This window comes from Pantherophis guttatus, chromosome 4, assembly GCF_059756535.1.
Source record: "Pantherophis guttatus breed Tessera chromosome 4, ASM5975653v1, whole genome shotgun sequence".
Taxonomy (NCBI): Eukaryota; Metazoa; Chordata; class Lepidosauria; order Squamata; family Colubridae; genus Pantherophis; species Pantherophis guttatus.
Window position 1 is genome coordinate 21,713,256 of NC_142066.1, and position 11,535 is coordinate 21,724,790.

The 11,535-nt window shown below is 39.9% G+C and overlaps 1 protein-coding gene across 1 annotated transcript; it reads left to right on the forward strand.

Moving 5' to 3' along the window:
• The first annotated feature begins 10,096 nt into the window (after positions 1-10,096).
• On the forward strand, positions 10,097-11,319 carry LOC132711619 (vomeronasal type-2 receptor 26-like). Its single transcript, XM_060691006.2, has one exon. The coding sequence runs from the start codon at positions 10,099-10,101 to the stop codon at positions 11,005-11,007; it is 909 nt and encodes a 302-aa protein (XP_060546989.2). The 5' UTR covers positions 10,097-10,098; the 3' UTR covers positions 11,008-11,319.
• The last annotated feature ends 216 nt before the right edge of the window (positions 11,320-11,535 follow it).

Sequence of the window (11,535 nt, forward strand, 5' to 3'; positions counted from 1 at the left end):
CAGAGTGTTTGACCGGTTCACAAATTTAAACAATGTTTAGTCATTTCAATTAAGTTTACAGTTTCTATATTTCCTTTTTGCCATATGTATTCCTTATCTATTTCTTTAAAAAAAAAACCAATATTACCCTTCATTCTCATCTTTAATCTTAATCATAATCAAATTCAATTTTTCCCTTCTATCTATATTATACCCCTTCCCATTGTCATATATTTTTATATCTATCCTCACATTGGTTAGTTATGTAACATTACCATTTTTTAATATAAGTCCAATATTTTAGCATAAATCAGTTAATTATATAACTATCTTTTTTAATATATTAATCAATGTGAACATAAATCATCCAATTATTTGCATGCAATCCAATTTTTTACAAGTCAATTAGTTATCTTTACCAATAGTAATAAACCAAATAATTCCTCCCTCTTATGTTACTCATTAAATTCTCCCAATAAACCAAATAGTTTTGCCCATATAATCCTCCAAATCACAACTAAATCATTTCTACTTTTATCACAGTATACAATTAAAAGTATTTCAAGTATTATCTAGATTTCAAAGATACAAAAACAAATATTCCAAGTATTATTTATTTCATTTTTACAGTCGTATGATTTCCCATTTGTTTCTTACTACTATTCATATTTCAATTCTAAATATATATAACATCTTTCGCTTTCATTTCTTTTTCTCCCTTCCCATTTTTATATTTACCTTTTTCTTTCTCCTTTTTTTCTTTTGTGTTTTAAAATCTTGAACTCTCCTCTTTTGCCCTAAATTTCCCCTTGTTTCTCATCTCTTTTCTCCTTTTCTTATCTCTCCAAGATTTATTCCACTGTTTATTCCAGTGTAATCATTCTGTATTTCAGAAATCTAGACTCTTCTATTTTGCCCTGCCTTTCCTGTTTTCCATCCTTTTCCACTTTTTCCCCCTTTTCACTGTTAGTCCCAGTGTAATCTTTTAAGTTTTTTGTATTCTTTCTATGGCACCTTTCATTCCTTCTTTGTCTCTTCCTGCCCTTTTTGTTTTTTCCATTGTTAATCCTAATGTAATCTCTAAAAACCTCCTTTTTATTATTACTATTTACATATTCAATTATTTTTCCAAAATTAATCTCATTGTCTTTATCTTCTTCTTTATATTCAGTCTCTGTGTCTTGCTCCTCTGTCTTTGTTTCCTTGTTAGCTTGAGCTTGCTCTATCTCAATTTTTGGATCCTCAAATTTCAATTCTCCATGTAACATTGTAATTATTCCTCTTATTACCGCTTTCCATGACGAGTACATCATTTCCATCATTTCTCTAATTTCCTGCGCCATTTTGTTCTTTCTGTGTTAATATTGTTCCAGTTTTAAAAGTTCCCGTTATTTTCCCTTTTTTTTTCTAAAGTCAAGCTGCTTGCAGACAAAGCAATCCTCCCCAAAAGTTCTCACAACTATTATCACTAATGTAGTTCAAAATTTTCCAAAACAAAGATTGCAAATTGCAATGCTTTTTTTTCCCTCTGAAGATGTCTCTCTTTATTGGCCAAGTGTGATTGGACACACAAGGAATTTGTGTGCGTATGCTCTCAGTATACATAAAATAAAAGATACATTCATCAAGAATCATAAGGTACAAAACTTAATGATAGTCATAGGTTACAAATAAGCAATCAGGAAACAATATCAATATAAATCGTAAGGATACTAGCAACAAGATTATTATCATACAGTCATAAGTGGGAGGAGATGGGTGATGGGAATGATGAGAAGATTAATAGTAGTGCAAACTTAGTAAATATTTTGACAGTGTTGAGGGAATTATATGTTCAGCAGAATGATGGTGTTTGGGAAAAAAATGTTCTTGTGTCTAGTTGTTCTGGTGCGCAGTGCTCTATAGCGTCGTTTTGAGGGTAGGAGTTGAAACAGTTTATATCCAGGATGTGAGGAGTCTGTAAATATTTTCACAGCCCTCTTTTTGACTCATGCAGTACACAGGTCCTCAGTGGAAGGCAGGTTGGTAGCAATTGTTTTTTTCTGCAATTCTAATTATCCTCTGAAGTCTGTGTCTGTCTTTTTGAGTTGCAGAACCAAACCAGACAGTTATAGAGGTACAGATGACAGACTTAATAGTTCCTCTGTAGAACTGGATCAGCAGCTCCTTGGGCAGTTTGAGCTTCCTGAGTTGGCACAGAAAGAACATTCTTTGTTGTGTTTTTTCAATGACGTTCTTGATGTTAGCTGTCCATTTTAGATCTTGCAATATGATAAAACCTAGAAATTTGAAGGTCTCTACTGTTGATACTGTGTTGTCTAGTATTGTGAGAGGTGGAAGTATGGAAGGGTTTCTCTTAAAGTCTACCACCATTTCCACAATTTTGAGTGTGTTCAGTTCCAGATTGTTCCAGTCACACCATGAGGCTAGTTGTTCAATCTCTCATCTGTATGCAGATTCATCATTTCTCAAATGAGACCGATCACTGTTGTATCATCTGTGAACTTCAGTAGTTTAACAGATGGATCATTAGAGATTCAGTCATTGGTATACAGAGAGAAGAGAAGTGGGGAGAGCACACAGCCTTGGGGGTGGCCTGTACTAGTTGTACAGGTATCTTATGTGATTCTGCTTAGCTTCACCTGTTGCTTCCTGTTTGTTGGGAAGCTTATGATCCATTTACAAGGGTGTTCAGGTACCTGTAGCTGGTTTAGCTTAGTTAGAAGAGTGTCTGAAATGATGGTATTGAATGCTGAACTAAAGTCTACTAAGACGACCCTTGCGTAGGTTTTTGGAGATTCAAGATGTTGTAGGATGTAGTGCAGAGCCATAGTAACAGCATCATCCATTGATCTATTTGCTCGGTATGCAAATTGCAAGGGATCTAACAGCAGATCCATGATGGTTTTCAAGTGGGACAGCACTAGCCTTTCAAAGGTTTTCATGACTACAGATGTTAGAGCAACTGGTCTGTAGTCATTCAATTCCTTGATGGCTTCTTCGGCACTGGGATGATAGTAGAGTATTTGAAGCAAGAAGGAACATAGCACGACTATAGCGATTTATTGATGATATGGGTGAAGATGGGGGCCAATTGGTCAGCACAGGCTTTTAAGCAAGAAGGAGTTATCTTGTCTGGGCCTGGAGCTTTTCCTGACTTTTGCCTGTGAAATAGGTCTTGCACTTCCTTTTCTGTGATCACTAGGGGTTGTGAACCCAATGGGATGGGGTCAATTGTAGGAGGCTTGGTTGTTGTTGGTGTTTCTGAGATGGGGGTTGTGGAGATCGGTGGCTGTAGTTTGCTTTCAAACCTGAAGTAAAGCACATTCAGGTCATCTGCCAGCTGTTGATTTCCTTCAACCTGGGAAGGAGGTTTGCCGTAGCCGGTGATATTTTAAAGAGTTTTCCATGTTTGCTGGTTCATTTGTTGAGAACTGATTCTTTACCATTTCAGAGTAGCTTCTTTTTGCTGCTCTGATCTCCCTTGTCAATACATTTCTGGCCTGATTGTACAGCATTTTATCACCTTTTCTGTAGGCTTCCTCTTTGGAACAATGTAGCTGCTTAGGTTTAGCTGTGAACCAAGATTTGTTGTTACTGTATATTTGCAAGTTCCTGGTCGGTACACAAAGGTCTTCACAGAAGCTGACATATAATGAATGTTACAGTATCTGTGAGTTCATCCAGGTCTGCAGAGGTATCTTCAAAAATATTCCAATCAGTGCAGTCAAAGCAAGCTTGTACATTTAACTTTTTAAGGCACAACAAACTTACCTTAACTGTACCTTGAATCCAAAACACACACTATCACAGTCAAAAGTACTGTGATTTGACACTATAGATACAGTATAATTCATTCCAATTCATTTCAGCAGCCCAGGCATTCCAGAGTTATGCTGGAACACACACATATGCACACAAACAAACACCGAGAAGTGTTAGGGGTGTCTTACCACCACAGTATTTTTTTTCCAGAGAATAAGTCATCTCTGTACCAAGTTTGTTTGAAATTGCTCAAGGCTTTCCAGAAATATGCTGGAAAATACACACACACACACTCACACACACACACAAACACACACACATTTTTATATATATAGATTTTTTTCTTTTGAGTATTTATTTATTTATTTATTTATTTATTTATTTATTTATTTATTTATTTATTTATTATTTGGACTTATATGCCGCCCTATCTCCAAAAGGACTCAGGGTGGCTCACAACAATAAAACACATACAGTTCAATCCTTCCTTTGAAAAATGCCCAATAAAACTATAAAACTATAAAAACTATAAAATCCCCTCTAAAACCCCTTCAGTCCAAGCCGGACAGGCTAAATAGCCATGTTTTAAGGCCACGGCGGAAAGAGCGAAGGTCAGGGACCACCTGGAGCCCCAGGGGGAGCTGATTCCACAGGGTAGGTGCGCCTACAGAGAAGGCCCGCTCCCTAGGGGTCACCAGCTGACATTGTCTGGCCGATGGCACCCCAAGGAGGCCTCCCTGTGGGAACGCACCAGGCGATGGGGCGCTGTCGCTGGCCACAGATGGTCCGCCAAATACCCCGGGCCTAAGCCATGTAGGGCTTGAAGTTCTGTCCCCGTCTCACACATGCACACAAACAGCCAGCCAGGGGTTAAATAAAACTTGCAGGCAATAAATTCCTTCGATAACAGGATTGGCAGCAACCCAGTAGCTGCTTGCCAAGAACTTTACTCACAGAGGGAGGTCTTCCTCCTCCGTCAGATAAACCAAAACAAATACACAAAGTCAAAGAATTGTCAAGTCCAGTCCATATTAAATCCAAGGCAGGTAGATAAAGTAGTTTCAGAGATACAATGCAACTCGCTAGTTGTTTAGTTTTGTCCTTCACAGAACCTGAATGGCCACCACACCCGCTTTTATCCCCTGTGGGGTGTGGTCCAATGACTCAGCTTAATCTCTGGCATGCCTCCTTTTCTGCTGCATGTGCTTGTCTCTCCGGCGCTGGCGGAGACTTATCTCCGTCACTGTCCAACTGCGACTGCTCAGAGATACCTGGCTCCTGGACAATCTCTTCTCCCTCAGGAGACACCTGAGGCATTGCCAGAGAGGAGGGTCCTGGAGAGGGAGGCCTGGCCAACTCCTATCCTTCACCTTCAGAGTCTTCTCCCTCCAATAAGACAGGCTCGGGGGTTGGAGTCACAACACTTTATAGGTAATTACCAGCACCTTGAATCTCACCCGGAGGGCAACTGGTAGCCAATGCAAGTCCTGCAGGAGGGCTGTAACATGAGAGTGTCGGGACACTCCCATCACTACCCGCGTGGCCGCATTCTGCACCAGCTGAAGCCTCCAAGTGGTCTTCAGGGGCAGCCCCATGTAGAAAGTGCTGCAGTAGTCGATCCGGGAGGTGATGAGTGCATGAGTGACTGTGCGTAAGGCATCACAGTCCAGGTAGGGGCACAACTGGTGCACCAGACGAATCTGGGCAAATGCCCCTGTGGTCATGGTCATAACATGATCTTCCAGAGTCAGCCGTGAATCCAGGAGGACGCCTAAGTTGTGCTCCCTATCAACAGGGGACAACACCTCACCCCCTATAACCAGCGATGGAATATGCTGGTACCCATAGCCACTCTGATTTGGCAGGGTTGAGCTGAAGCCTGTTCCTCCCCATCCAGAGCTATACCATTTCCAGGCACCAGGACATCATGTCGAGGGCATAACTGGGCTGATTTGGGGTGGATATAAAAAGTTGGGTATCATCGGCATACTGATGATACCCCACCCCAAAACCATGGATGATCTCCCCCAGCGGCTTCATATAGATGTTAAACAGAAGGGGAGAGAGGACCAACCCCTGAGGAACCCCACAAGTGAAGGGCCTCGGGGCAGACCTCTGTCCCCCCGCCAACACCGCTTGCGAACACCCGGAGAGGTAGGAGAAAAACCACTGCAGAACAGTGCCTCCCACTCCCAACCCCTCAAGGCATCGCAATAGGATACCATGGTTGATGGTATCAAAAGCCACCGAGAGATCTAATAGGACCATGACAGAGGAATATCCCTTGTCCCGAGCCCTCCAGAGATCATCCACCAGTGTGACCAATGCCGTCTCCGTGCTGTACTCAGGCCTGAAACCTGACTGGCCTAAAACCCGACTGGTATTTGCATCTATGTTACATTTTAGCTGCTTTATTTTGTGTTTGTGCTCTAAAGGATGTGTTATTTTAATGCTGATTTACCAGAATTCATACTCTTATTACATTGCCTACTATCTTCCCTTTAAACTTTGAAGAAAATATTGTTGAATGAGGGAATGAATGTTTTCACTTGGGTACCTGATTTCTTTCTTTCTTCTTTTCCATTGTAGCTAAACCAATTTATGAGAGGGGTCTCGTTCAACAATAGTGCTGGGCAAAAGGTTTCTTTCAACCAAAATGGAGAATTGGAGACTGGATTTGATATTATGAATTGGATCACATTCCCCAATCTATCGTTTCTGAGAGTCAGAGTTGGAGGGATGGAAATCATGGATTCCCAGGAAGCATTATTCACCATTGATGAGGCTGATATTGTATGGCCAAGGAGATTTAACCAGGTATGGTTAGTTCCATTTTAGCTCGTAGACAAATAGCTTTCTGTCATTCCTCAAGTTGTCTTATCTTCAAAGTCCAGCGCAGAAATTAGATTCAAATGCAAAATATTTCAAAAACTCAAAGATTATTAAATATTCTACAGACCAATCTGGGGAGCGTTACACTGTATCTCTGCTCTTGAATGCCTTCTAGGTTATATTTGTGAATGGAGAGATCAGAGTATTTAAGATGTAGAATTGATGTATGATTCATATGATGAATCTGCATATAGATGGGGGGGTTGAAAACTAGCCTAATGGTGCAACCGGAACAATCTGGAACTGAACACACTCAAAACTGTAGAAATGGTGGTAGACTTAAGGAGAAACCCACCCGTACTACCACCTCTCACAATACTAGACAACACAGTATCAACAGTAGAGACCTTCAAATTTCTAGGTTCTACCATATTGCAAGATCTAAAATGGACAACTAACATCAAGAACGTCATCGAAAAAACACAACAAAGAATGTTCTTTCTGTGCCAACTCAGGAAGCTCAAACTGCCCAAGGAGCTGCTGATCCAGTTCTACAGAGGAACTATTAAGTCTGTCATCTGTACCTCTATAACTGTCTGGTTTGGTTCTGCAACCCAACAAGACAGACACAGACTTCAGAGGATAATTAGAACTGCAGAAAAAACAATTGCTACCAACCTGCCTTCCATTGAGGACCTGTATACTGCACGAGTCAAAAAGAGGGCTGTGAAAATATTTACAGACTCCTCGCATCCTGGACATAAACTGTTTCAACTCCTACCCTCAAAACAACGCTATAGAGCACTGCGCACCAGAACAACTAGACACAAGAACATTTTTTCCCCGAACACCATCACTCTGCTGAACATATAATTCCCTCAACACTGTCAAAATATTTACTAAGTTTGCGCTACTATTAATCTTCTCATCTTCTCATTGTTCCCATCACCCATCTCCTCCCACTTATGACTTTAGGACTGTAACCTTGTTGCTGGTATCCTTATGATTTATATTGATATTGTTTCCTGATTGCTTATTTGTACCCTATGACTATTATTAAGTGTTGTACCTTATGATTCTTGATGAATGTATCTTTTCTTTTATGAACACTGAGAGCATATGTACCTGTTGTGGCCCGCCAGCATCTTATGCTGGTAGCTGATTCCGACAGCGAGGAGGCTGGTGTGGTGATTCGCCAGCAGCCTGTGCAGCTGGCACCCGAGTCAGACAATGAGGAGGCTGGAGAAGATTTGGTGCCAGAAGTGGGGATTCAGCCAGGGCCTTCAGAACCTCCAGAAGCTGCCATAAGTGAAGGGGAAGAAGAGGAGGAGCCTCTTCTCAATGCAAGGGCACGCAGAGCTGCCAAAAGGAAGGAATGGCTCCTCAGGAAGATGTCTCCTCGAGAGTAAGGCTTGGGGCTAATTGGTCACTCCCCTAGCCTATTTAAGGAATGACGACAACTGAGGCAATTTGCAGAAAACAACTTTGTTCATATTCCTTCGCATATTGATTCCAGAAACGTCTGATCGGCTCTTTGATTCTCTCTTGTCATTTTTCCTGCAAATTGCTTCTGGGCATTCTGCCAACCACAGTAAGCATACAGTTATCTGAAAGACTGTGCCTCAGAATTGAGTTATTATTCCTTGGACTCTTGTCGGCTCTTAATGAAGTTAAATTAACAGTCTTTGTTCAGAAAAGACTGATTTAAACTGTACTTGTGTTTGAACAACTACTAAGAAAGCTCATTATTAGTTCTCAATTAGTAAACTAAGGTTTGTACAGAGTTTGTGTGTGCTGCGTTCTTTGTGGTCCGTAGCTGGGGCAGAACAGCACCAAAGACAAGTTCCTTGTGTGTCTAATCACACTTGGCCAATAAAAATTCTATTCTATTCTATTCTATTCTATTCTATTCTATTCTATTCTATTCTATTCTATTCTATTCTATTCTATTCTATTCTATTCTATTCTATTCTATTCTATTCTGAAATAAAACAGTGGGTTTTCCTATTCAGCAGGAGCAAGATGTAGAAAAGGAAGGTGATGCCAAGGATATTGCAAAGATTTTGGATTTTTTAGATGTCGAGCCTGAAACTGACATATTTTATTGTAGCCTTTGTCTATTCTTTTCTTAGCATTCTTTCAACTTTCTGCAAAGAAATTTAACAGTGCTTCAGGCTTGCCACATTGTAGCAGTAGGAAGGCGGCAGTGGTGGGTTTCAAAATCTTTTACTTTCTGTGGGCGTGGCATGGTTGGTGAAGCATGGCTTGATGGGTGTGGCAGTGGAAGGATACTGTATAATCTCCATTCCCACCCCACTCCAGGGGAAGGTTACTGCAAAACCCCCATTTCCTCCCGATCAGCTGGGACGCGGGAGGCAGAGAATAGATGGGATGGGGCCAGTCAGAGATGGTATTTACTGGTTCTCTGAACTACTCAATATTTCCACTACCGGTTCTCCAGAACTGGTCAGAACCTGCTGAAACCCACCTCTGGAAGGGGGTTTGTAGAGATAAGGGGGAATGTTAGGGCTAGTTGACATTCCTTCCCATGGGAACTGAGAAGGTGCCTGCAGTTGGCGGAAGGTGTAGCTTGGAGTCATTGGACTGATGGACTGAAAACTGATTGGAGAGTGTGACTATGGGGGGAAGTTTCAAACTTTTGCTTTTTACTGGGTGTAATTCCGGAGTCTGGCCAGAGTCTTGCCAATTTGATATGTTCCTAATAAATAGACTTTGAAGAAAAATGGATGACTTGGATTTTTATTCTGGGGCCATATTTCTTGGAACCTTGACAGTAGAGATAACAGTGGTCTATCTAGCATTCAAAAATAACCTACCTACCTTTTAGTTGTTATTTAATGCTGCTTAGTATTGAAAGTTGTATCATTGAGCACTTTCTTCAAATGAAATAATCCTGCTCTCTATTGAAGAAACTAACGCAGAAGATAACCACAGGTGAAGGCAGAGAAGGAGAGCATTATGACTCTGCTCAGTATTGTGTTACCACTAAGTGCAAATTTTTAAAAAGAAAAACATATTCTCCTTTTCTTGAACAGGTCCAACCTCTATCTTTGTGTAATAGTAAGTGCCATTCAGGTTATGCTAGGAGCAAGATAGAAGACAAACCATTTTGCTGCTATAATTGTCTACAATGTCCACATGGGAAGATTTCCAACCAAGATGGTGAGTTCTTGCATATGCTAAAATATATGTAATATATATATATACCTAAATAAAACTGTGAGTCAAAACAGCAATGAAAACTCTAGATTAATACTCTAGATTAAAAATTCCTGTTAACAGATGGAAAGAGTAAAAGGTAGCAAATTGATCAGCATTCAGTTTATTGAATGGATTTCAAATATCAAATGATACCAAACAATGTATCTTGGAGCAAAGGGTTTTCAAACAGGAAATCTACTAGTTTTCATCTGTTATGCAACAGGTTTTTGTTCTTAATACATGGTGCTCAGTTTTTATTCTTTCACTGCAATTTGTACATTATGAATTTCTTTTGTAGACATGGATGATTGCTTTCAGTGTCCAGAAGATCATTATGCAAATGAGAACCATGATTTGTGTCTTCCAAAGACTGCAACATTTTTGATGTATGAAGAAACTCTGGGGATCATTTTGGCTACTTCTGCTCTTTTCTTTTGTTTGGTCACAATTGGAATCCTTTGGATCTTTATTAAGCATGAGGACACTCCCATAGTCAAAGCCAACAACCGGAATCTCACCTATGCTCTCCTTATTGCTCTCCTCTTGTCTTTTCTTTGTTCATTATTATTCCTTGGAAAACCTGACAAAGTGACATGTCTTCTTCGTCAAACTGCCTTTGGGATCATCTTTTCTGTGGCCATTTCTTGTGTCTTGGCTAAAACCATCATTGTAGTTCTGGCTTTCATGGCCACTAAGCCTGGGTCTCAGATGACCAGATGGGTGGGAAAAAGATTGGCCATGTCCATCGTGTTGGGCTGCAGCTTAATTGAAGTAATTATTTGCACTATATGGGTGATAACCTCTCCCCCATTCCCAGATGCTGACACAAATTCAGGGGCAAAAGAAATCTTTCTGCAATGCAATGAAGGTTCAGTCTCTATGTTCTACTGTGTCTTGGGCTACATGGGCTTCCTTGCCATTATTAGCTTTACAGTGGCTTTCCTAGCAAGAAAATTACCTGATGTTTTCAATGAAGCCAAGTTTATCACCTTCAGCATGTTGGTCTTCTGCAGTGTGTGGTTGTCCTTTGTTCCAACATACCTGAGCACCAAGGGAAAATATATGGTTGCTGTGGAGATCTTCTCCATTATTGCTTCTAGTGTTGGGCTACTGATTTGTATTTTTTTCCCTAAATGCTACATCATTGTTTTTAGGCCTTCTCTAAATAGCAAACAACAGCTAAGAAGACAAACCCAGAACAATGCATAAAATTATACATATCACGATTTCAGATTGTCTGTAGGAAAAGAGAATCATTTAATCTTCTACTTCAATATCACCTAGAATGACACCCTTTCAAATCGTCAGGTTTAATTTTCAGTTGACAAGTAAAGTATTTCCATTAACATACCATTTACTACATTTGTGTTGATGCATTAAATGTATTGTGCAATATTGTCCAAGATTTTCCTTCTGGTTCCCTACAAGGTCTATATAAAGCAAAAACAGAGACTATCACCTGGATAGTTAAATTGGACATTCAGTTATAAGGCCACTGCCATACCCCCATAGAGGTTTTATATATAATTAAGTGGACTATGAATATGTGTTTACTTCTTTTCTGTCATGTTCTCATCATACACTAAATAATAATAATAATTTGTGTTGACCAGTAATTTTTTTCAATTTTTTTCAAAGAATCTGAACTGATATTCATGAATAAAATTCTGTAAAATTATCTTCAATCTTTCATCAAAATCATGATAAACAGTTTGTGGACATTATTCAATAAAGACA